At 44.3% G+C, this 23,173-nt stretch overlaps 2 protein-coding genes across 3 annotated transcripts; one reads left to right on the top strand and one right to left on the bottom strand.

The window, feature by feature from the left end:
- Window positions 1-945: 945 nt before the first annotated feature.
- On the bottom strand, window positions 946-3,888 carry LAMTOR2 (late endosomal/lysosomal adaptor, MAPK and MTOR activator 2). Its single transcript, XM_072114935.1, has 4 exons — window positions 3,729-3,888; window positions 3,281-3,443; window positions 1,467-1,556; window positions 946-1,232 (listed from the first exon to the last, which is right to left on the bottom strand). The coding sequence occupies exons 1-4, from the start codon at window positions 3,860-3,862 to the stop codon at window positions 1,176-1,178; spliced, it is 444 nt and encodes a 147-aa protein (XP_071971036.1). The 5' UTR covers window positions 3,863-3,888; the 3' UTR covers window positions 946-1,175.
- A 313-nt stretch (window positions 3,889-4,201) lies between these two features.
- Window positions 4,202-13,081, top strand: UBQLN4 (ubiquilin 4). Of its 2 annotated transcripts, none has more exons than XM_072114933.1 (11): window positions 4,202-4,507; window positions 6,846-6,997; window positions 7,078-7,292; window positions 7,367-7,629; window positions 7,714-7,872; window positions 7,962-8,178; window positions 8,502-8,641; window positions 8,964-9,047; window positions 10,354-10,469; window positions 10,589-10,754; window positions 12,437-13,081. In XM_072114933.1, the coding sequence occupies exons 1-11, from the start codon at window positions 4,370-4,372 to the stop codon at window positions 12,587-12,589; spliced, it is 1,803 nt and encodes a 600-aa protein (XP_071971034.1). In that variant the 5' UTR covers window positions 4,202-4,369; the 3' UTR covers window positions 12,590-13,081. The 2 variants fall into 2 exon arrangements, with proteins under 2 accessions (XP_071971034.1, XP_071971035.1); XM_072114934.1 differs by having other exon boundaries at window positions 4,203-4,507; window positions 7,081-7,292.
- Window positions 13,082-23,173: the final 10,092 nt, after the last annotated feature.

Below are 23,173 nucleotides of genomic sequence, written 5' to 3'. Positions count from 1 at the left end.
ATCTGTCAGGTCAATTTGGGACCCTAAAAAACCACCTTTATAATAATAATAATAATATGTCCGCATGGACCTGTGATTTATGGTCCCTAATTGACCTGTATATAAGATGTGACTGGCTGCAATTACAAAAATAAATAAATTAGTAAATATTGATGAGGAATATCACAGCTGATCCTGCACCTGCGCCTCCTCTCGCGCAGCAGTATTCCGGCTTCACTAGACAACGCACAGGCACCAAGGGCTCAGGAGGAGAGTAAGTATAAAGTTAATTTTTATACGACCATATAGGACACTAAACCACTGGTCCATAAGGTCCGGTGGGTGGTTCAGTGTCCCAAATCATGCGGACAGGTTTCCTTTAAGGCCTCATGCACATAACTGTATTAAGGAGCCATGAGGTAGCCGCCAGCTGATCCACCCCCCTCATTGAGTCCCTTGTGCTCAGTCACTGAAATTATAGAGCAGGTCCTATTCCTGCTCAGATTTGCAGCACGCCCCGGCATTTGTAATGGGCATCACTACGGCAAATAAGACCCTTCTTTCCCCAAAAGATAAGCCATAGAAACAAACAACTATATATTTTGAACTGTGACACCTAGAAACATAGTTCTGGTGTAATTTTGAAAAGTAGTACGTTTCTAGGTGCTGTAGGCAGCAAACAATGGGTTTTGTGCGGTCTACAAAATGTTTGAGACATAACACATATCTCCAGTTCTGTAAAACATAGAAACACACTACTCTTTAAAATTACACCAGAACTGTGTTTCTTGGTGCCAAGGTTTAGAATATATACTACTGTTCTATATCACTGTTTGTACTATGTAATGTAATTTATGGAAAAGTATTATGTATAAGAAGTAGTAAGGACATGATATAATGTAATATGGTGAGTCTGACTAATCCTGATATAACGGTATAATAAGAGCCGTTGTGTAATAATACCAGTAGTTCTACACATCCTTTAATCAGCCGCATCCGCTTACAATGATACTCAGACATCTGTACACAAAGAATACAGGGGATTGGTCATCTTATTACATCAGGGTGTGCGGTGGGGGTTCAGGCAGAGACCCCCCTGAAGCTTCTATCACAATGAGGCATCGCGATGGAGACCAGCCGCCATGGGAGTCAATATTACAACAGTCCACATCAATCCAGAATCAATCCGGGGCTTCTCAGCAGGCAGACACTTGGTTAAGGGGCTCCTCGAGGTACTGCACTAAGGCCTGGGCCTGGGGAACGACAGATGAGATAAAATATAAAAAAAACTGGTTAAGCTCCGCCCTCTTACTGAAGCTCCTCCCCCACTTGGGTCAATGTGTTGCCCGTTATCTAGTATTCTGATCTCCACACACTGACAACCTGCCCTTACACAGTGCCATCTCAGCTGAGCTGCAGTGTAAAGCATGGTGGTGGGAATCATAGGATCAGGCTTGTAATGATGTGGGTGGCGGCTTCGCACTCACCTTTGCTTTCAACATGCCGAATCCGACAGTCTCTTTGGCATACATGCACAGCAGCAGGTTGGACACTCTTGTAATCGCGACGCGACCTTCCTGCGGACATGAAACAACACAGGGTTAAAAGACAGAACTGAACCGTAGAGACGCTGCGGCATATCACTAGTTAATGGGGCAATGGTCAGACCCCCCATACCTCAGCTGCACTAATGTGTCCCTTTATACACTGCTCCTCCTATGACACCTGACTTGGTGACTTCAGGACGGGGCCCAAAAAAACCCTTTAACAAGGGCCCTTCTCCAGTTAAAGGGGCCGTGCCACATTTATACACAAGACAGGTGGTTAGCGTTTCATTTAAATGCCAGCGACACTTGGGCGCCGCCATATTGGCAGGGATCGTCACTCCCCTTGATGTCATCAGGAAGCCATTACAACCTGCAGTCTATGTGAGACTCCAGGCGTTGTCATTTCTAAAGTTCCGTTACAATGTGCCCGTGGCACATTATAACAGATCGTTAGTAAATCCACAAAGTACTGCAATACAGCTGTGGTATATGTGGTGGGAACAATACGAAACCATGGGTTAACGTACCCTAGGGGGTCTGCAAATAAACCATTTTTAAAAACAAAGTTAAAACCTTTTTTAAACCTTAAAAATACAAATCCCTAAAAATAATATAGAAATAAACAAGTATTATTGAAAACATGGTAGGTATCACCGCATCCCAAAAGTCTGTTATTCTCACTGTTATTCTCAACGGAAAGTAGTGCCCAAATGTCCCAAATACCATTTATTTTGCCACACATAAAACAAGCAAGTAATTAATAGGTCGTATAGACCCCAAAATTGCAGCAATGAAAACGTCATCTCGCCCCACAAAAGATGACACCATACACTGCTCTGTACGCTGAAGCCTAAACAAGCAACTAGAAATCGGTGGCAATTCCTTTTTCTTATCAATTTTAAACTTATTTTGAATATTTTTCCAGCTTCACAGTATACAACATGAAATCTTAAAGGGGTTGGCCGCTTTACTTCATGGTTTTTGATAATGTGTGTGTGTGGGGGGAGGCAGGATATTAGGTAATTGACCAATATACATATATAATAATAGTTCTGCTTTCTTGATATGTAAAGTGAAGCCTCCTGATCTCTAACTGTCCATGACCAATCATTCTGCCAGGGCCTTATAATAGTATTCATGATCAAGTACCTGGCAGGGTGATTGCTCATGGACAGTTAGAGATCACATGACCCTCCATCTGCGGCCATTTTATGGTCAGGAATCTCTGGCTGATGAGGTAAAAGACAGGAGGCTTCACTTTACATATCAAGAAACTGGTGCAGAACTATTAATAGATGTGTATTGATCAATTACCTCATATCCTGCCGCCCCACACTTACACACACATTACTAAACACATAATGTAAAGTAGTTAACCCTTTTACCAACCATCACTACCAAGTACAATATGTAGAAGCCCTTATAAAGTGCTTTATATGGAAAAATTAAAAAAAAAAATACACAAAAAAGTATAAACTCAAAAACAAAAATAGGGGTTTATGACATTGTAGGGGTAAGAGGACACGATCAGGACCCTGAGGGGTGTCCCATAATAGTGGGGTCCAACTTCCTGCACCACCATCAGCTGATAGAAGCTGTATACCAAGCATAGCACCATAGACATCATAGTGGTTATGCCCGGTATTGCAGCTCAGTCCCAATAACTTGGATTATGTGATTGATGGATTGAAGTGGCTGCCTCTCGGTGGAGGTGTTGCACCCCGCAGCCGATGTTATACCAAGACAATACCTACCATACAGTCCATAAGGATGAATTTAAGATTGTCCTCGTTGAATGCTTGATGTCCGTTTTTATCATAGGCAGCCCAAATGTTGCTAGCAATAGCAGCTGTAACTCTGGCATCTGTGTCACCATAGCCAGAATATGCAAGTAGAGAGCCTTCATTGTTCAGGAGCCTGCGGGGAGGAGAGACAACACAACAAGAGCTTTATTACCTCCATACTGGGGAAATACTGAGACAAAGAGCGACCGCAGTGAAAGATCTTGCAATAACGTTCACGAATATCGAAGAAAAATCTGCATTTGCTGATAAAGAAGGGAGATATTTAAGAAGGAACATTAAGGGAGGGGAAGACCATCTCCAGTGCGCAGCGCACTTCCTGTTTCCACTTTATATAAACTCCAAGTATTCCCACTTATAAGCCGTGGCTGATAACAGAGAGCAGTAGCTGTATACTCACAGAGTGCTCTGCACGCCCCCGGTGTTGGCCTGGCTCAGCACCTGGGTCAGAGCTTTGGGCCGCAACATAATCCTTTTTCCTGCAGCAAGACCACACGACCAGCCTCTCCTCCTGCAATCACAAGTACCAGTCATGTGACCAAACCCCACCCGCGCATTGCACGCCGGGAAATGCAGTCCCGTAAGAGAGAAGTTCAAAGGTCAAATACTTCTATCGACATCAAATATGCTCCAGTCACAATCCATATGTAATAATAATAGCAAATAATGATGAAAAAGCGATGTATTTATTGGTTTGAAACAAATATAATTCTATGCGCCAACAGAGGCTTTTAGTTGTCCTGGCAACGGATTGCAATTTGGAACGCACATTGCGTGTCACGTCTCGTTTGGATACACAAGGTGGTTTTGATTGGTTCTTATGGTTATTGCGTTTCACAGAGACGCGCGATCATTGGAGGAGCGGGGTCAGCTGGTTTTGTGGAATGACGCAGCATCATCGCCTGTGCTGAGTCTTCCGCACCGCCAGGGGTCGCTGAAGTATCCTCATAGCGAAACAAAGCGCGGAGATCTGTGTGCCGCCACTGCCGGCTATACTGCCTCCTTTTCTGCTCCTCCTCGGGGTGGGCGGGTGCAAACAAGATGGCGGAGAGCGGCGCTGACGGTGCGGCCTCCGGTAACCCCGGGCAGGCGCCGGGTAAAGGCCTCATCCGGGTCACAGTCAAGACACCGAAGGACAAGGAGGAGATCGTGATCGGAGAGACGGCGTGTGTGCGGGAGGTGAGCGCCGGCTGCTGTACTGACTGTTCACACTGTGCTCACATGTGCGGTACCGCTTAGTCATTGCCGCTTATGGATGAGGTTTTGGTAGAAGCTGCTGTTACTACTTACCTGCCCGAGAGACCGACTACATCATCAGTGACCACATAGAGATAGCGGGAGAGCTGTGTACATGCAGCACTGCATCAGAATAGTGAGTGCAGCTCTGGGGTATAATACAGGATGTAACTCAGGATCAGTACAGGATAAGTAATGTCATGTATGTACACAGTGACTGCACCAGCAGCAGAATAGTGAGTGCAGCTCTGGGGTATAATACAGGATGTAACTCAGGATCAGTACAGGATAAGTAATGTCATGTATGTACACAGTGACTGCACCAGCAGCAGAATAGTGAGTGCAGCTCTGGAGTATAATACAGGATGTAACTCAGGATCAGTACAGGATAAGTAATGTCATGTATGTACACAGTGACTGCACCAGCAGCAGAATAGTGAGTGCAGCTCTGGGGTATAATATAGGATGTAACTCAGGATCAATACAGGATAAGTAATGTCATGTATGTACACAGTGACTGCACCAGCAGAATAGTGAGTGCAGCTCTGGGGTATAATACAGGATGTAACTCAGGATCAGTACAGGATAAGTAATGTCATGTATGTACACAGTGACTGCACCAGCAGCAGAATAGTGAGTGCAGCTCTGGAGTATAATACAGGATGTAACTCAGGATCAGTACAGGATAAGTAATGTCATGTATGTACACAGTGACTGCACCAGCAGCAGAATAGTGAGTGCAGCTCTGGAGTATAATACAGGATGTAACTCAGGATCAGTACAGGATAAGTAATGTCATGTATGTACACAGTGACTGCACAGCAGAAATGTGAGTACAGCTCTGTAGAGTTGGTGTGGCTTTTGCCGTGATCTGATACCAGCGCTGTTTATCTCCTGGTGCTGGATGACACAATAGTCCGGTTGCCTCACTGGACCGGTGCTGGCGGTCTGGGAATGTTTCAGTCTCTGTAACTTTCTTATGTACGTTATGCTCTGTTCGCTGTCAGTGATATCTGAGGGTTTGTTACAGTTGCATCTTGTCCAGACAATATGTGGTGGGTGATTAGAGCCGGACCCCTCTCTCTATATTGGGGGAGCAGCTGTAGAGAAACACACAGGGATGGGCTGATAGCAGGATGTGCCATGCTCCGCCCCCTCTGCTCTCAGCCATTTGTGGAGTGCTCTTTTAATAGATGCTGATTGATCGGAGGGGTCCTGTGGATCTGATGTTGATGAGGTAGCATAAGGATCGGTCATCACTATTAGATTGTTGGGGGATCTTACACCTAGCACCCCCACTAATCAGCTGATCTTATCTGGAAGTGCACTAAGCTGTGTAGTGGCCATAATGGGTACTGCAGGATAACTCTCTAGTATGAAAATCTTGGACGAGCCCTTTAAGTGTATGTGTCCTGTAGTCAGACTATCCAATGACCTGTCATCTAGAACATACACCCCAGGATGTATCCCTACTGATTGTGCATTGTCCTTGTGGTGTGATCTGTGCAGATTACGGGCATTCAGTGCCACCAGTGGAGAAACAAAGTATTGCAGGTATCCTATTTACATCAGTGTTGATGACTGCTCTTATACCATTGCTGCACTCCATTGTATGGCACCGGAATTATATACTGGAGGATCCCTTGAAGTCCTTTGTCCTGGGTTGCTTCAGCAGTTCCTCATTTTAAAGGGCATCTACGCAGTCTGAAGGACTTTATGCAAATTAGCCTTAGGGGCTCCTGGCTCCATAGGTGTTAATTTGGATCCAGTCTTTCATCCTGGTGGTAGATGTCCTTTAAGGCACACCGCTCTGGGTCTCTTAACAATTGATAGACTTATGATAGACGATGGCATTACAGGAGAAGTACAACTCTATGTAATAGAGGCATTACCCAGCTTTTCTCTGTTCCTGGGCGGCAGGGTGTCCCCCTCCCCCTGGCCGGGGGCTGTTTGTCTCTCTGGTGTTACATAATGCCTTGTCTGTGCCAGTGTGTCAGCGCCAGTCTCTGTGGAGCTGGTCCTGTGACACGGCTGTGCCCGGGGCCATGATGTAACCGTGCACCCGCCCCGTGACGAGCAGTTATTACCCACCAGGGGAATTTCCTTAATTAACCCCTTGACGACTGCCCGGAATATCGGCTGTTTCCTGGTATATAGCGTTAGCGTTGTGTGCAGTGGATGGCTGGGGGATGCTCCTGGATGGATCTTTGGTGGTCCCATATGCCAGCCCCTCGCGACTGTCTCCACCCCTGACTATGTCTCTGTTTTCTGCCCCCTACAGTTCAAGGAGGAGATCTCCAGGCGGTTTAAAGCCAAGAAGGATCAGCTGGTTCTGATCTTCGCTGGGAAGATCCTGAAAGACGGCGACACGCTGAACCAACACGGCATCAAAGACGGCCTCACCGTACATCTAGTCATCAAGACGGCACAGAAGTGAGTGCTGGGGATCTTTATCGGTGGGGTGGGGGTCATGTATAAACCGGAGGGGCACATCCTAAAACGCAGTGTGTTAGTAGGTCCAGCGATCCATCGGCCGTGTCTCCTTCCGCTGCCGCCACCGCTGCTGCCGTTGCTGCCTCTACCGCATCTTCCTCCACCACAGGGAATGCCTCCTCCCCTGCACAGTCTAGCCCCGCAGCTACCACTGCCCCTGACAGCTCTGCCTCCACCACCACCAGGGCGAGCGGCACAAGCCCCTCAGACCAGGCTTCATCTCCCAACATCCTGTGTAAGTACCAGCCCTGCGCGATTGATGCCTTCTTGTTCCCCCGCTGCTCCCTTACATTGCATGTTCTTCCTCAGCCGGCTTCGGAGGTCTGTCTGGTTTGGGCAACCTGGGCATGGGCTCCGCCAACTTCATGGAGCTCCAGCAGCAGATGCAGCGCCAGCTGATGTCCAACCCGGAGATGTTGTCACAGATCATGGAGAACCCGCTGGTGCAGAACATGATGTCTAACCCCGACCTCATGAGGCAGATGATCATGGCCAATCCACAGATGCAGCAGCTGATGGAGAGGAACCCCGAAATAAGTCACATGCTGAACAACCCAGAGCTAATGAGACAGGTAGGTGGTGACGGGTGCTGTGATGGGTGCTGCTCAGGTATGTGACATTGTGCACCCATTGATTTCATGAGGTGGTATTTGCAGACCATGGAGTTGGCCCGTAACCCCGCCATGATGCAGGAAATGATGAGGAACCAGGACCGGGCGCTGAGTAACCTGGAAAGTATTCCCGGGGGGTACAACGCTCTGCGGCGGATGTACACTGACATCCAGGAGCCCATGTTCAGTGCAGCCAGAGAACAGGTAAGGGGGCGGCGCCTGTTCTAATGGGGGGAGTATCATATGTGCTTGTGATATTTTCTCCTCTAACGTTCTATGTTTCCTCTTCTTAGTTCGGGAACAACCCATTTTCTTCTACGGGGGGCTCTGAAGGTTCAGCATCTCAGCCGCTACGCACAGAGAACCGTGAGCCTCTTCCAAACCCCTGGAATCCTTCCTCCCCTCAGAGTCAGCCCCCCACCAGCGAGGGCAGCAGCAGCTCCACCACCAGCCAGTCTGCCCCCACTGTATCCAACCCATTTGGCATCAATGCTGCCAGTCTGGGCACAGGTAGGCATCTGTCAGGGTTGGATGGGGTATGACTGTCTGATCACTGGGACCCACTAAGTAATCGTGAGATAAGGGTCCTCTGTTACCGGACACTAGTATCTTGTTTTGCATTTGCAGCCATGTCATTGATGTTTCTGGTACTGCTGCAGGTAGAGCGTTAGAGTTTAGGTATCAGTAGGGTCTCGGTGGTGGGACCCCCACATTAGACCAGTGTCGTCTTCCTTCTCTGCTCTGTCCATGGTGCTGATGCTGTAGCAGTACAGTTCCCATAATGCATCCATATTGGTATCAAACAGAAATACTGAACCTGTTTTTGCCTTTAGGCATGTTCAACAGCCCGGAAATGCAAGGCATTTTGCAGCAGATTTCCGAGAATCCCCAACTAATCCAGAGCATGATCTCTGCCCCGTACATGCGCACCATGATGCAGACGCTCTCCCAAAATCCAGACTTCGCTGCTCAGGTGGGTCCTCTCTTACAATTGGGACATCATCTTTGATTTCCTGGTAAAAGTTGAGTTTCCAGGGCTGACGTTCTGGGTCCGGAGTGTCGGATCCCAATATATCTAATGTGACCTGTCCTGGGTATGGGGTCCAATGATGCAATAACATACTAGATGTCACAGATCCAGGACTGGTCTCTTTTTCGACAGTGGGTTTTATGTAAAAGGGAGTATCATGTCTGAAGACCAGCCCAGAACTGGAGGTCCCGAGACCCTCTCTACCAGCCCTTGGTAGGATCTGGTTGTTTATAAGATCACTTATCTCATTACTATCTCCCACTAGATGATGGGAAACATTCCAATATTTTCGGGTAACCCCCAGCTACAGGAACAGCTCAGGCACCAGCTGCCAGTCTTCCTACAGCAGGTAAGATGCTTGTGGGTGGCTTCTATGTCGCCCAGTGTCGCACTTGTCTTATGTAATGTATAAGATACCGGTATGTAGAACACTCACAAGTGCAAACAACTGAAAAAGCCAATATATAAAGTGAGGGGAGAAGAATGGGAAAGGTGTGAGGGTGTTTTAAAACATAAATTTTATTAAACTCGTATAAAAAGGAATAATAATAGTAATCTTTATTTATATGGCGCCCTCAGATTCCGTAGCGCTTTACAAATCCTAAGGAATGGGTTATCGAAAAAAAATATTTTTCTTGAGAGTTTATTAATCTTTATTCTCACCGTTCACCCCTGTAGGTTTGTGTAATGATGCACTGGGACTGGTGGTGAGGGGCGTCCCCAATGAAAAATATACAAATTTTTCCCTCATTACTATTGAAACTCCCAGTTTGTTTGTACAGGCGGAGAAAATTACTCCAGGGAGGTAAATGGGAAAGCAGATCGCATGTGTAAATGATTAAATTAGTTGTAGACACTTTGGTTGCTAAATATTTAGACTTCCAAGAGAATTCTATGCAATTGTATGTAACAATATTTCTTACTGCATCACAGCCATCAAGGAGCTGATCCGGGGAGCTGAGCGGGTGTACAGGGCAGGATCGTATCACACAGATGGCAGAGGAAGGACCTGTTCCCCCTCTATCTGTGTGAAAGGATCCTACCCTGTACACTTGCACAGCACTTGCACTTCCAGACGGATGTAATATATTGTAGCAGTGTGTGGAGGCAGAGGGGGAGCGGGTCTTTCCTCAGTGTGATACGATCCTGCCCTGTACACCTGCTCAGCTCCCCGGATCAGCTCCTTGATAGCTGTGATGCAGTAAGAAACATTGTTGCATTCAATTTTATAGAATTCTCTTGAGAGTGAAAATATTTGGAAACCAAAGTGCCTACAAATAATTTTAATAATGTATACACCCGATCTGCTTTCTCATTTACTTGCCTGGAGTAATTTTCTCCTTCTGTACAAACTTATTGGGAATTTCAATAGTAATGATGGAAAACTTGTATACTTTCTATTGGGGACGTCCCTCGCTAGCACTCCCAGTGTGGCACTACATAAACCTACAGGAGTGATCAGTGAGAGTATAGATTAATATACGCAATAAAAATATTAAAAAATAAAAATTAAAAAATGTAATAACCCCCTTCCTTTTTATGCGTTTACTAGACCCCCTCACACCTTGTCCATCTCCCCCCCCCCCCCCCCCCCCTACTTTCTATCTTATGTAATGTGTACTGTGGACTCTTATACCTTATGTTGTGACCCACAGATGCAGAATCCGGAATCTCTCTCCATAATGACCAATCCCCGCGCCATGCAGGCCCTCCTCCAGATCCAGCAGGGGCTTCAGACTCTCCAGACAGAGGCCCCCGGTCTTGTCTCTGGGTAAGGGGCACAGTCATACTGGTCTTGTGATGGTCCCTGCCAGGACCTTCCTTCTCAGTACCTGATGCCACTTCAGAGTTTTCATATCATTTTGCTTTATTCATGTTTTTCTTTTCCAGTCTCGGTTCCCTTGGAATCCCCGGGATGCCCCCCACATCCAGCGGAAGCACAGCCCCCGACAATCCCTCCACACCAAGCAGTGCCTCTCCAGCAGGGGGCACCAGCACCCCTCAGCAACAGATGATGCAGCAGATGATTCAGCTTCTAGCAGGAGGAAGCCCTACGGTATGACGTGTGTGTATGTAATTTAGAAAATCTGCCTCCTTCTGGTGTAGGGGGTGGTCTCTACCATGTCAGGAGTCTATACATCGGAGGGAAAGGATATATCTGATGGCCAGAGACTTCAGGCGATCCGCCATGATGGAGTGTAAAGGGTTGTCCTAAGATTCCTTATCCATTGTAACTCATATTCTGTCGATAAGTGATAACTTAGAAATATTAGCTTGAGCCGATTTTACCGCATTCACTACCAGGCCCCCTCAGGTCAGGTATGAAATGTCCTTTTTACTATTCCCTCTATTATTTGACCTCTCATCTGTTTTACCTTTAAAAAAATCTGCTCCAAGTTCATGTGACAAAGAACAGAAAAGAGTCATATTTACCTAAGATTAGTGAAAGTTAGAGGCTGCAGGGGGAGTATCACTTAACACACCCCTATCTTCAGTTGTATAGCATCTACAAACATGGTACTCGTGTCATATTAAAGAGAAAGAATCTAGTCTTTCTGATCACATCAGACCGGAGATACTGAATGTATATGCAGTTAACCTCTTAACAACTTGTCGCTTTTTTTGTTTCCTTTTTTCTCTGTTTGCACAGAGCAGTGTGAGGGCTTTTCTGCTTAACAAATTGTTCTTCCTAGTGGAAGTAATTTATACGTATACGGAAATATATATGTCTTCTTCTGAAGCGGGAATTTTTTTTTTATTTATTTTTTTTTTTTTTAATGGTCCCCTAGGGTACTTTAACCCTAGGGGGTCTGATCACTCCTACCAATACTATACTAAAAATACATACTAAAAACTATATATGTCTATGATTTTATTATCTTATTTCATATCAGTTTCAGGGAAAGGGGGTTGATTTGTGCTTATTATTTTTAGATATAATATATATAATTTTTTTATTTTTTTTTAGGCCCCCCCTACGGGGTCTGATCACTCCTACAATACTACAGCATAACAGGATTTTGCCTTTCGCACACTGTTATAGATCCTGCTGATTGACAGGTCTGGAGTGACGTTCCGAACCAGGATTTTGAATACATTTAATGGGTTAACGGCCACAATCTATTCCAGCCCCGATTGTAGGTGTTACCCATGGGTGTTTGGTGCAATATGCAGCAAACGCTTGTACTGCATAGAGTGGGCTCAGCCAGTAAACCATTTCCAGCCTTTCATTAAGGGGTTAAAATAGGCGGGAAGTGGTAATTTATCTGAAGCTCACATTTCTCACTATAGCGGAAAATTGATCAGATGTGAGATCAGAACTGTTCTAGTTGACCAGGGCAACCAATCAGAGCTGAGCTTTCATTTTTCCACGGCTGTTTATAAAATGAAAGCCGATTGGTTGCCATGGTCAGCTAAGACCTACATCTCCCCCTATGTCTTTAACTGTATCTGAAAGAGGAAGTTCTCATCTTTAATATGACACAAAGTTCTATAGAAGAGAAGATGGGGGAATCTGAAGTGGTGCTCTCCTGCCACCTGTAAGCTTGACTCCTCTCTGCTCAAATATGACTCTTCTCTGCTCACGGGTGAGATTTCATACTGTTTGTCGTCTGGGTAAAATTCCAAGTTCATCTGAGCAGATTTGGGTCAGTAAATCGGTCCTGCTCACGGCCTGAGTCTGGGTGTGTGACACTTGTCTATGTGCATGTCTTGTGATTCCTGTCTCTGCCGTTATAGGGCCAGACCCCAGAAGTCCGCTTCCAGTCCCAGTTGGACCAGTTAAGCGCCATGGGTTTCATCAACCGTGAAGCTAACCTCCAAGCGCTGATAGCAACGGGCGGGGACATCAATGCTGCCATTGAAAGACTGTTAGGCTCTCAGCCCTCCTAATAACAGCAAATCGTCTGCCAAAGCGGAAGAAGCCCCTCCCCTACAGAAGCGCGCAAATCCTGACAGAACCATCCGGGCCCTTAGTACTTAGTCCTGACCGCTGAGCATCATGGGAAGTGGCCGCCATGCTGTAGACGTGGGCAGCTCCGGGAGGCGTTCTGTGGTGCTGTTACATGTCTCATCTCCCTGTCCTCCTCCGGGGGGCGCCGCTCACACAGGACAAGCCCATAAAAGCCTGCTCCTAGCCAATCGCTAATCAGAATTATTTAACTCACTAATGTACACGTGACTCTGCGCAGCGGAAATTGTGAAGTCTCCGACCACCTAGGATTTTTTTTTTTTTTTAATTTTTTTTTTCTCCCCACCCCTTTTTCCCCCCATTTCTTTTTACCCACCATCTGTTTTAACCCCCTTCATCACCCTAACCATGTGGAGTCTTATTTTCATTAGATTTGATTTTAACAATAAACCAAATGTTTTATTTTTCCTGAACTTACGCACAGACTCGTGTTGACGCCGTCCAGGAGCGCTCCTCCCGTCTAGCGTTTGAAAGTCGATGTTTAGGATCTGGGAATTTGGGGGGGTGGGGGATGTGTCTTAAAAAGGAGCCACGCTCTTCCACAGGTTGTATCGGGGTTTGCAGCTATGTCCCATGTACTTCAGTGAGATGATGTGAAATAACTTGATGTGACGCCTTTCTTGTGTCTGAACCCCATTCACTACAATGAAATGGAGTTGCAATTCCAGACACGGCCTGAACACAAGCGTGTCAGCAGAGAGTAATTTTCTATAATCTATCAGCACAGTTGAGGCCAAGTTTATGATCAACCAGAAGAATGATGGTCAACGCCATTGACTATCATAGTCCTGTTAGTTTCAAAGAGGGTTGTGTAGATTGGGTATAACTGTACCAAACCCTCAGCTGGCAAAAGCATCATATTCGTAAGAACATGGCTCTTATTAGTCAGACAATAATCTCTATTTTCTCCCAGAAAATATAGCTGCAACCTGTTTACATATCTATAACTAAAGCTGAGCTGCAATACGTCACACAACCAGGAGAACTTGGTGGCGCTGTTCTGGACAAATGTCATGTTATTTATAACCCCTAAAATATTTTTATAATAGGCTTGTGTGATGGCAGAAAAAAAATGTTTGGCTTTGTCTCCATGAGCCGTATTAATCTGGTTTTATGTTTACATGGAGCTGTAGACGCAGCTTTGGAGGTGACTAGAGGAATGGCATAATGCCACTGCCATTTCTTATAGAAGTTATGAGGAAGAAAAGTTTACAGGCGGCCAAATTCCAGCTGTGACAGATGGTAAACAAGGCGGACGGGGACTTTCTTCCATGCCTCGCCAGCTGCACGACGCAATCCGCCGGGACTCGTCTTTGGATTTGGTATTTATGATATGCGATATTACCGACACTTGTTGTGCATGTTTACACAGTACAGACTCCTGCCATCCAGGGCTGAAGAACCATGGCTAATGGGGGCACTATACCGCTGTGGGTGCCATAATATGGATACCATCATCCAAGAACTACAGTTTGCTTATTAGTAGAAGGGGGTGCCAGGTGCTGGATCACCACCGATCCGATACTGATGGCCTATCCTAAGGGTGCGTTCACATGTTCAGTTTTTCACATGCAGTTTTGAATGTCCTAACCAGGACTGAAGTGAAAAAAAGTGGAGGGGTAGCAACTCTCAGTGATATGTCTTAACCCATTATGATCCACACCTGCTTTTGGCTTCAAAAACTGCATCTGAAAAAAAAGTGTGGATGCACCCTAAGGGGAAGCCAGCAATATCATAATCCTAAATAAATAAAAATCCTTTTTAAATCGGCGCTACCTTAATCAGGCTTTATTCACACAGCTGTGTGCTCTCCTGGGTGTAGCACGCATGCTGGGTGGAGAAGGGGGGAGGTAAATGCCCCTCACGGCCACCTCTTTGCATTGAAAGCCAAGTGGTGACGCCATGTGTTCACCGCACCATGAATGGGGGGGGGGGGGGGGTGATCTGGCCGCAAATTGTGCAGCCAGATCATGGGATCACTGTCCAAAATCTGCAGTGTGTGAATGTTTCCTTGGGTCAGGACCAAAATCTGCAACCGAAAATATGCACAAAATCGAGGGGATGCTGTAAAAAGCCACAACCAATAATAACCAAAAATCTGACATTGTGGTCACTTTCTACATGGTTTCTGAGAAGGTAATATTTTTTTGTGTGTGAAATCCTGCTTATTTTACACAGAAATTCAAAGGTTTTAGTTAGGTTAAAAAAAAAAAAAAAGACAGACATCAGTGACACAAAAAAAAACAGCTTTATTTTAACTTTCCATACAATGATAATGGGCGATTAGATGAATATCTAATAATAAATTGCCGAGCCCAGCGCTTACTGATCTCCATCAGCTCTATAGAGATTAATGGAGCAGAATAGTCATGAGCGGCCGTGTGACAGAGTGACTGGGGGTCCGACGGACCCCTTGTTTTTGTGATCTGCAGGGGTCTCGGCACGGAGGCTCCCACTGATCCGCATGTTAGACCTAACTTTTGTTTGTGGAAAAACCCCTTTAATTGTCAGGTCTTATGCGTAGATACTCTATAACCTTAAACATGTAGACCAGGGAAATTGTTTTTGTGATGCACACTATCCCCTATAGCAGTGTTCCCCAACCACCGGGCCATGGCCCAAGACCGGGCCATGGAACACCTGGTTCCAGGCCGCGCTGGACCTCTGTTAAAACAAACAAAAGAAAATATACTCACCTTCCCCATTCCCCTGCAGCAGTCTTCTCTCCCATTACTTAATTTCCATGTAAATGCACTGTTCTATTGACGTTGAGCGAAGAGAAGACTGCTGCAGGGGAACAGGGAAGGGGAGTATTTTTTTTGTTTTTAGTTCAGCTGGGATAGTAGAAGGTCGGGGGCTTCTTCAGGAAATTGGACAATATAAGCTGGGCACACAGGGAGTTATGTGGGGCATGCAAACTTACATTTTTGGCTATGAAACAGAAACCAGACTGTATCCCCCCCACCTACTGGTCCCTGGAGAAAATATATGTTTACAGCCGGTCCCTGGGCAAAAAAAGGTTGGGGACCACTGCCCTATAGGAGCTGCCAAACAGTCACAGATGGATCCCACATCTAGCAATTAGTAAAAATAAAACAGTCTGACCGGAGCTCCTTGTGTGTCCTTTTATATATCCTTTGATAAATCGACGATTTCACTCCTTTCCCAACTAGAAGAAGCCGTGATAGCGAAACCCTGGGTCGGGCGAACTAGCGAGTCTGGCGTCCACATGGTGGATTTTATATGCGCATGATTTTATTCTATTTTGTGAGTATGTTTTAAGAAAATAAATTCCATATATTTGAACATACTACCCTATCTGCTGCTTAATCTCTTCTATAATAGCTGTACACTATTTGGCTACAGGATGCAAGAAAACGCAGCTTAAAACTGTCTGAATAGCGATCTATTCCCATCCAAATACCGTTTGTGTGGAAGTGTACTGAAGAATTTGGAACATAGTTGGGAAAAGAGTGAAATCGTCGATTTATCAAAGGATATAGAAAAGGACACACAAGGAGCTCCGGTCAGACTGTTTTATGTACACCAGGGGTTGGAAATATGACTGCTCTCGTCCAAAATAGCGCTACACCCTGACAATGGGAAGGACGTGATGTTTCAAATAAAGCTCCATAATTTCTATATCTCTGAGCTGCAATTCTGGAACAAACCATTTTTTAGTGTGGTGGCATTTTTGGTAGAAAATGGACATATTTTTTAGCTCCTGTGACAGAGACCGAAATTTGACTTCACTTGATGTGACTGGGAAAGTCATTTAACCAACACTTTTCTCAATCAATGGGGGAGATTTATCATAAGTTTCTGAGGTAAAACTGTTCATGGGAACCAATCCGAGCTCAGCTTTCATTTTATACACCGCTGTGGGAACATGAAAGCTGAGCTCTGATTGTATGGTCACTTGGTGCTTTTTTGCATGTTACCATGCGTTTGGCTGGTTTGAATTAGTTTTTCTTCATTTCTCAAGTTGAAGCAGATGTGTTTAACATTTTCCCAGTTACTCAGGCCGGCAGCACACGTGGGGTTTGGAACCCGTTTTTGAGACGTCTTTAAACCGTGACTTAGAAAACCGCATCCGTTTTTGACCGGTTTTACCAATGATCTTACTTAAAACGGGTCAAAAATGTTTTTTAACGGACTGTTTAAAAACGTCCCAAAAACCAGGTTCCAAATGTCACGTGACGTTCAAATGAGCATTCAAAATGGCCAAACGCAGAGAAACCTGCAAGTACGCAAACGCAGCATATGATCGCAACTTTAGGCCTCGGGCAGGTAATTGATGAACAATGACTGTTAAGAAAATGCATTAGGAATATACTGGTATGTTGAATGTCGTCTCTAAATTGGCTCTAAAACTTTGTAAAATTACTAGGCCTCAGAGCTAACATGTCCATGTTTCCCATAGCAACCAATCAGAGTTCAGTTTTTATCTCTCCAGAGCAGTTTACAGAATGAAAGCTAAACTATGATTGGCTGCTATGAACAACAAAGCCAAATCATCATCATCTGTAGCATGAGTGATGACACAGATTTGACACTTTGAGATTGATATAAATGGAAGTCACCATTTTAACGTGTAATAATATGTGAACAGAGGGATGCAGTGTAAAAAACATAAAAAGGTCAAAACTAACTAACTAAAAATACTGTATATTCCATTCAAACAGCACTGTGACAGTAGATTCTTCACTTATGAGGTACAAAAAGTGCCTCCTACCTCCTATAATTTCTAAACATATTAACGTTATACCCCACAAAATGTCTGCCATTAGGTCTATTTTAAAAAAAATAAAATAAATAATAGAGTTGCAGCTTCTTCTTTATCAGCCATGTCTTGTATATCCCCTTCTCCATTCTGGAGAGATCATCTGGGGCAATTTGGAGACTAAGATTTGCTGTTTGTCTCTTACACCAGAAACAACAAAATCACTAGTCTTCCAGACCGACCAAGAAGCCAATGTCTGTCGCTTTCCTGAAAATTTTGAAAACAAGATGGTTAATTAAAAAACACATACAAGAAATCCCTGTCCATTGTAGTGCGCAGTTTTATGGGTGGCAGAGGTATCATTTATAATGGTGAGGTGATGCCGCTGAAAAAGGTTAGTTGTGATATTATGGCGGAAGGGTCTTTCAGTCCATGTTTTGGGTCACCTTAAAGACCTATTTTGCAAGCAGCCGTGAGGTTTACATAAATTAGGAGAGTTTAATTTAAAAAAAATTACAATATTAATGCTAAATTTACACTAACGTGTGCCCGCCATACCGTAGCACGGCGGGCACACGCCGGAGAGAGGAGGAGGAGGAGGAGGAGGAGATGAGCGCCGCTCACCCCCGCCCCTCTCCATAGAGCAACATGGGGCATGGCGCTGTATTCCGGGGAAAGATTAGACCTATCTTTCTCCCGGCTATGGAACGGTACATGCAGCACCATACCGCTCCTGTACGGCGCTGTGCGCCCATCGCTGTCTATGGGGGGGGGAGCGTATATACGTCCCCCATACGGCAGTGTAAATCTAGCCTAAGGCTTAAAGACACAGCAGAGACCCGCAGTTTGAATCGTTTAAAAACAGACCAAAGACGCACTGTGTAACAACACCCTTAGTCTGCGTTCACATGATGCGTTTGGAAATGTTTCTCGGAACGCATACGTTTATATGCGTCTTGCCCAATGCATTTGCAATATGTTTCAAAACACAATGAACACACAGTTAAAACGCATCGTGTGAATGCGCCCTTAAAGGAATTTTCTTAGGTTGTAAGTGTATGAACTTTGGTGTCTATTTGCCCAATTCAACCAGTCAGATTCTTATAGAATAGATGGTGTACAAGGCAAGGGTAGAGTTTTTAGTATTTTAGCGTGGCCTGTGGTGTTGTTGACTTGATAGAACCATCAGTTCGTAGTCATTCCAGCATTATTTTTTTTTCCATCCCTGCATCTCTTTGTGCTGACAACCTCCAGGAATATTCCCGCCACGGGGCTGTCAGCCTAAGGCAAGGCTTCTGATCATTGTCACTTTGCTTCGGGCGATGTGATGTTGATTACATTGCATGTTAATAACAATCAGTAACATTCAGCGCGTCCTTATTACGGTTTTATAATGGAACGCCTTACTAACATTTTGTTTATGTCATTTTGAGGAAAGTTCTGGCTCTGCTCACCCTTCCCCTGTCTATAGAGAGGCACGGCCAAAAACACGGGGAAAGATGCAGAATGCGCCATCTTTTTCATAGGATGGTACGGTACCACAAGTGAGACCGCGGCCGGGCGCCAGAGCCATATATGGGGACGTACATCGGATATACTTCCTCACACGGGCAGTGTCATTAATACTATGGCCTAATCCTCCTTGCAGACCTACACAAGACATTAAAAGGAACTTTGTCAAGACTGGTGCAAGTCTTGACCCCAAGACCATTATACATTTGTGGTGCTTAAGTTGAATTTTACATATGGCGGCCATATTGCATATCCCTTTTGAGATATAAGGAACGTTCAGCCATTTTGGGCTTTTTTTTCACAATGTGTTATGTTCTTTAACGAGGTGAAGGAGACGTGCCTGTGACTTTTCCGTGGTTTAAGTAGGCCGCCATTTTGGAAGAGACTCAGTAGCATAGGTAAAGAAGCCAACGAAAGAGGACATGCTGTGTTGGCCATTCATGCCTAATATATAGTAAAATTTAGTTTTTTGAGTGGGGGTTGCTTTAAGGGAACACTAAAATATTACAGAGACAACTGGTAAAAAGTCCTAAATTACCAGAGAAACAGAAAAGGGGGAAAAAAACATAATTTGATTTTGTCTTTTTTTTTTTATTTAAATAAAGCTTCATTTGAATTGGTGGACAAATAAATAAGGGAAGAAATTGGTGCTAATTTTCATTCTAATGTGGAATATATTTTCAGTCACATAATTCTCGTATTGTCTCACAAATAAAATGCAGATGCCTCCTCTTTTTTTTTTTTTTTCGTGCCATAATTGCCACAGGATATGGTGCTGTGTAAGGTCATCACCTCCTGGTTGCTAAGAGCCCACATCTTTTCAATATGGTATCCCTCGTTCCCTCCTAAAATGGCAGATCCCTCTCCTATCAGCCAAAAACACAGCTCCTTTTGTTCAGATAATGGATCAGAGACACTTATATCTCACAATAGGAAAGGGAGGGGGGGGGGGGGGAAGACGAGTTAAATGACATTAATACAAAAAATTTTTTTTCGAAAAACATGAAAAAACTCCCATTGAACAGGCTGAAAATGGCATTAATTAGACGACGGCTTTTGTTTCTAACAGGAAAAAAAAAACTGAGAACACATCATAATCTTGTTGTTTTCCCAATTTCACGACCTCGGGCGTACCTCTCTATTTTATCCGTAGTTTTTTTCTTTTCGCTTTTCATTCGCGCAAATGATGCAGCCGTCATAAGGACAGGAAAATTGAGGCCTTTGTTATCCTGCTGATAAAAAAAAGAGCTTTTTGTTATAAGAATTATTGGGGGATGGGGGGGTCAGCACACGACAATAAGGACACATTAGCGCAGTGTGTCGCGTTTAACCGGATAGTTGAGCGAAGAGCACGAATCATTCTCAGACGTGTCCTAGGTCGATTAGGTAGCAGGCGGTGTCACACATGACAGGCTAAGACGCTGTTCACACAACCTTCTGTCAGTAATCCCGTACTCATACAGTTACATACATCCGCCTTTGACTCCCACTTTAATTAAAGGGGTATTCTCATCTTTGGGCGTTGACATTTAATTTAATTCATCTATCATCTTCAATTGGATGTTATTAAAAAAATATCTACCTGTGTGAAGATAATTTCCCATAAATGCAGTTATGTTGTCCCTTAGAAACTAGATTGTTGTCCTTGGATACGACCCCCACTGCTGCTGTAGTTCATGCACAAAGAAACAAATAGTTTTTGGGTATGAAATGGACAAGAGTTACTGCATGTCCCACAGCCGTTTTGTGGTAATGAACACTGAATCCAGGAGTATCCAATAGCGCGTCTGGCCACTGTTGTCAGGGTATGAAGTGGTCGTATCCAAGGACAGGTCTCGTTTCTAAGGGAAATATGGTTAAGTTTATGGGAAATTATCTTCACATGGGGACATTTTTTTTAATGACTCCAACTAAATAAATGTATCCAGATTAATTAAATAAAGTGAAAGCTCAGATGGGAATATCACATGGTACTTAGATACTGTTTCACTCCCAATGCCCAAGGTAGGTCAAAATTCTGGGTAAAGAGGTGTTGTGTACCCCCAAAACTTTACCTTTAACACAATCTGTAAGAATGCGTATAAATTTTGAGACGAAAAATCATAGCTGTTGGCAGAACATAATATATGAAGACCAAGCAGGGATGCACTAGCCATGTGGTGATTTGAGCCTCTTGCCTCAGGCAGCACCACCTGACGCAAAATGAGGGGCAGCATTAGGGGTGCAGCCGCCCACTACAGAGCAGGGCCTGGTTCTTAAAAATAGCGTCAGCAGATACTTTAGCCCTGGTGGCCAAGTGATCACATTTACTATCATTCACCCACATACAGGACCCTGCAAAAAGCCCTTTTGATGAGTGCCAGTCAGCGCTTCAGTCCAAAATCAGCCTTTATAGAAGACAGGGATTGGGTCGCTACAACCATTGATGCCAGGTTTGCATAGAATACCGGGTTGCATCGGAATTATCTCTCATTTCTGAAGTTAATCCTCCATGGAAGAAGAAATTTAGCATTTTCCAATTATGACTTGGCAACGGAGATATTCCTCAGGCCCAAAGTTGTAATAGAGTTGGAAAACATTGTAATGTGCCATCTCTAGATAAAGACATAATACAAACAAAAAAATTACACTATAAACCATGCACACATTTGTATAAAAGAACACATTAAGTCTCAGTTCACACTACCGTTCTTCCCCTCTATAAAAAGAAAAGTTCTGTAGGTTTGTCCTTAAGTTGAATTTGTATGTAAGTCAGAACTGTATATTTTATAATTGTAACCCCAGCCAATTATTGTTGGTGTCTGTGACAATTGCATTTTAAAAATGTTGGATTTTCATAAGAACCAGGATTAACAATAAAGCCTCATTACAGACACCTGTGATAACTGTTATAGCTGTTTTATGTAGCTTAAGGATAAAGTACAGTAAATTACCAACATCCAGAGGTCCATTTGTAACTAGGGGTTGTCTATAAGTCGGGTGTTCTTAAAGAGACCTCATTTTAACTAAAGACATGTTACAGTAGCCCATTACAGCTGCATTGCACACCTGCCTTTCTGCTTTCTCTAAGCATTTGCATTACAATATAATTGTGTGTTACAACTTAACTTACATCCTGACAGAATCCTCTGTGTAGTCCCAGGGGTTAGCCTTTGGTTTGGATGCATTTCAAAAAACAACATGTGACTTGTCTGTGTTACTCACTCGTCAGCTCTCAGCCCCCACCTTTTTGCTCATGCACAGCTCATCCTTCTCCCACTGATGTCCCCAGGCTGTGAGCTCTGTGAAGGAGCAAGAGAGAGGGTCTGTACAGGAGCACAAAGGTGGGGGCTGAGAGCTGAGAAGTATGCAGCACATTGTTTTTTGAAATTCATCCAAATCAAAACCCAACCTCTGGGACTACACAGAGGATTCTGTCAGGGTGCAAGGTAAGTTATTACACACATTTATATTGTAATGCAAATGCTTAGAGAAAGCAGAAAGGCAGATTTGCACTGCAGGTGTAACGGCCTTCTATAACCTGTCTTTAGTGAAAATGAGGTCCCTGGTGACAGGTTCCCTTTAAGTAGGGGACAGCCTGTATTTGAATAAAACTCGATGAATATTGGGAGTCTTCCGCTGCATGCAAAAGGGAATCGGATCACTTCCTCTTCCTGTCCAGTGTCTAACAACCATGTTTTGGTGCCGGAATAAATAGGCAGAGTGTTTGCCCATGGCTAGTGTATTGTAAAAACAATATATGCAAAAATAATTTTTTTATACTTAACATTTTTTAAGTGTGGTCCACATGTAATTTTCAGAGACTGTCCAGATTAATTAAGGTATGTCCCAGCTCAAAGTAAAGTGTGTGTCTCCCCCCACGGGGGGGCCTTATATATGGTACAAATTTTCTGTGTTGATTTGAAGGCCCTTATGGCAGGAGGCCTTGTGTGCACATGGATTTGGGCCTACATTATTTTTTAAGTCCTACTTCCAGGAAAACGGGGGCACTACTTTTTGATCCAGAAGTTTGAACTTTTGCATTTTACAGGCCCCTCTTCAAAGGAGTCTCCTTTTACTTTCTTCAATCCCCCACTGTCTAAAACAAACTCCGCGAGGGCCTTCAAGCGAGAGGATAATCGGGCAGGGGCTCGGAGACTGACACTTTTTCATGTCTGACCATTTTTATTTATTTATTTTTTTTTTTAAAGCCGCGTTTGGAATTTTTTTTTTCCCCTGGCTCCTGCCTAAAAAGGACAGATTGGAACAGCGGTGCCAGGAGACATGAGAG

This window comes from Engystomops pustulosus, chromosome 7 (genome assembly GCF_040894005.1).
Source record: "Engystomops pustulosus chromosome 7, aEngPut4.maternal, whole genome shotgun sequence".
In the NCBI taxonomy this organism is placed as follows: Eukaryota; Metazoa; Chordata; class Amphibia; order Anura; family Leptodactylidae; genus Engystomops; species Engystomops pustulosus.
This window is presented reverse-complemented; position numbering and strand designations above follow the sequence as displayed.

Coding starts and splice junctions, on each gene's coding strand:
- LAMTOR2 (XM_072114935.1), bottom strand. CDS start 3,862: ATGACTGGTACTTGTGATTGCAGGAGGAGAGGCTGGTCGTGTGGTCTT. Junction 3,444..3,728: donor GGGGGCGTGCAGAGCACTCT/GTGAGTATACAG, acceptor TCCTCCCCGCAG/GCTCCTGAACAATGAAGGCT. Junction 1,557..3,280: donor TCATCCTTATGGACTGTATG/GTAGGTATTGTC, acceptor TCATGTCCGCAG/GAAGGTCGCGTCGCGATTAC.
- UBQLN4 (XM_072114933.1), top strand. CDS start 4,370: ATGGCGGAGAGCGGCGCTGACGGTGCGGCCTCCGGTAACCCCGGGCAG. Junction 7,873..7,961: donor TCAGTGCAGCCAGAGAACAG/GTAAGGGGGCGG, acceptor TCCTCTTCTTAG/TTCGGGAACAACCCATTTTC. Junction 8,642..8,963: donor ATCCAGACTTCGCTGCTCAG/GTGGGTCCTCTC, acceptor ATCTCCCACTAG/ATGATGGGAAACATTCCAAT.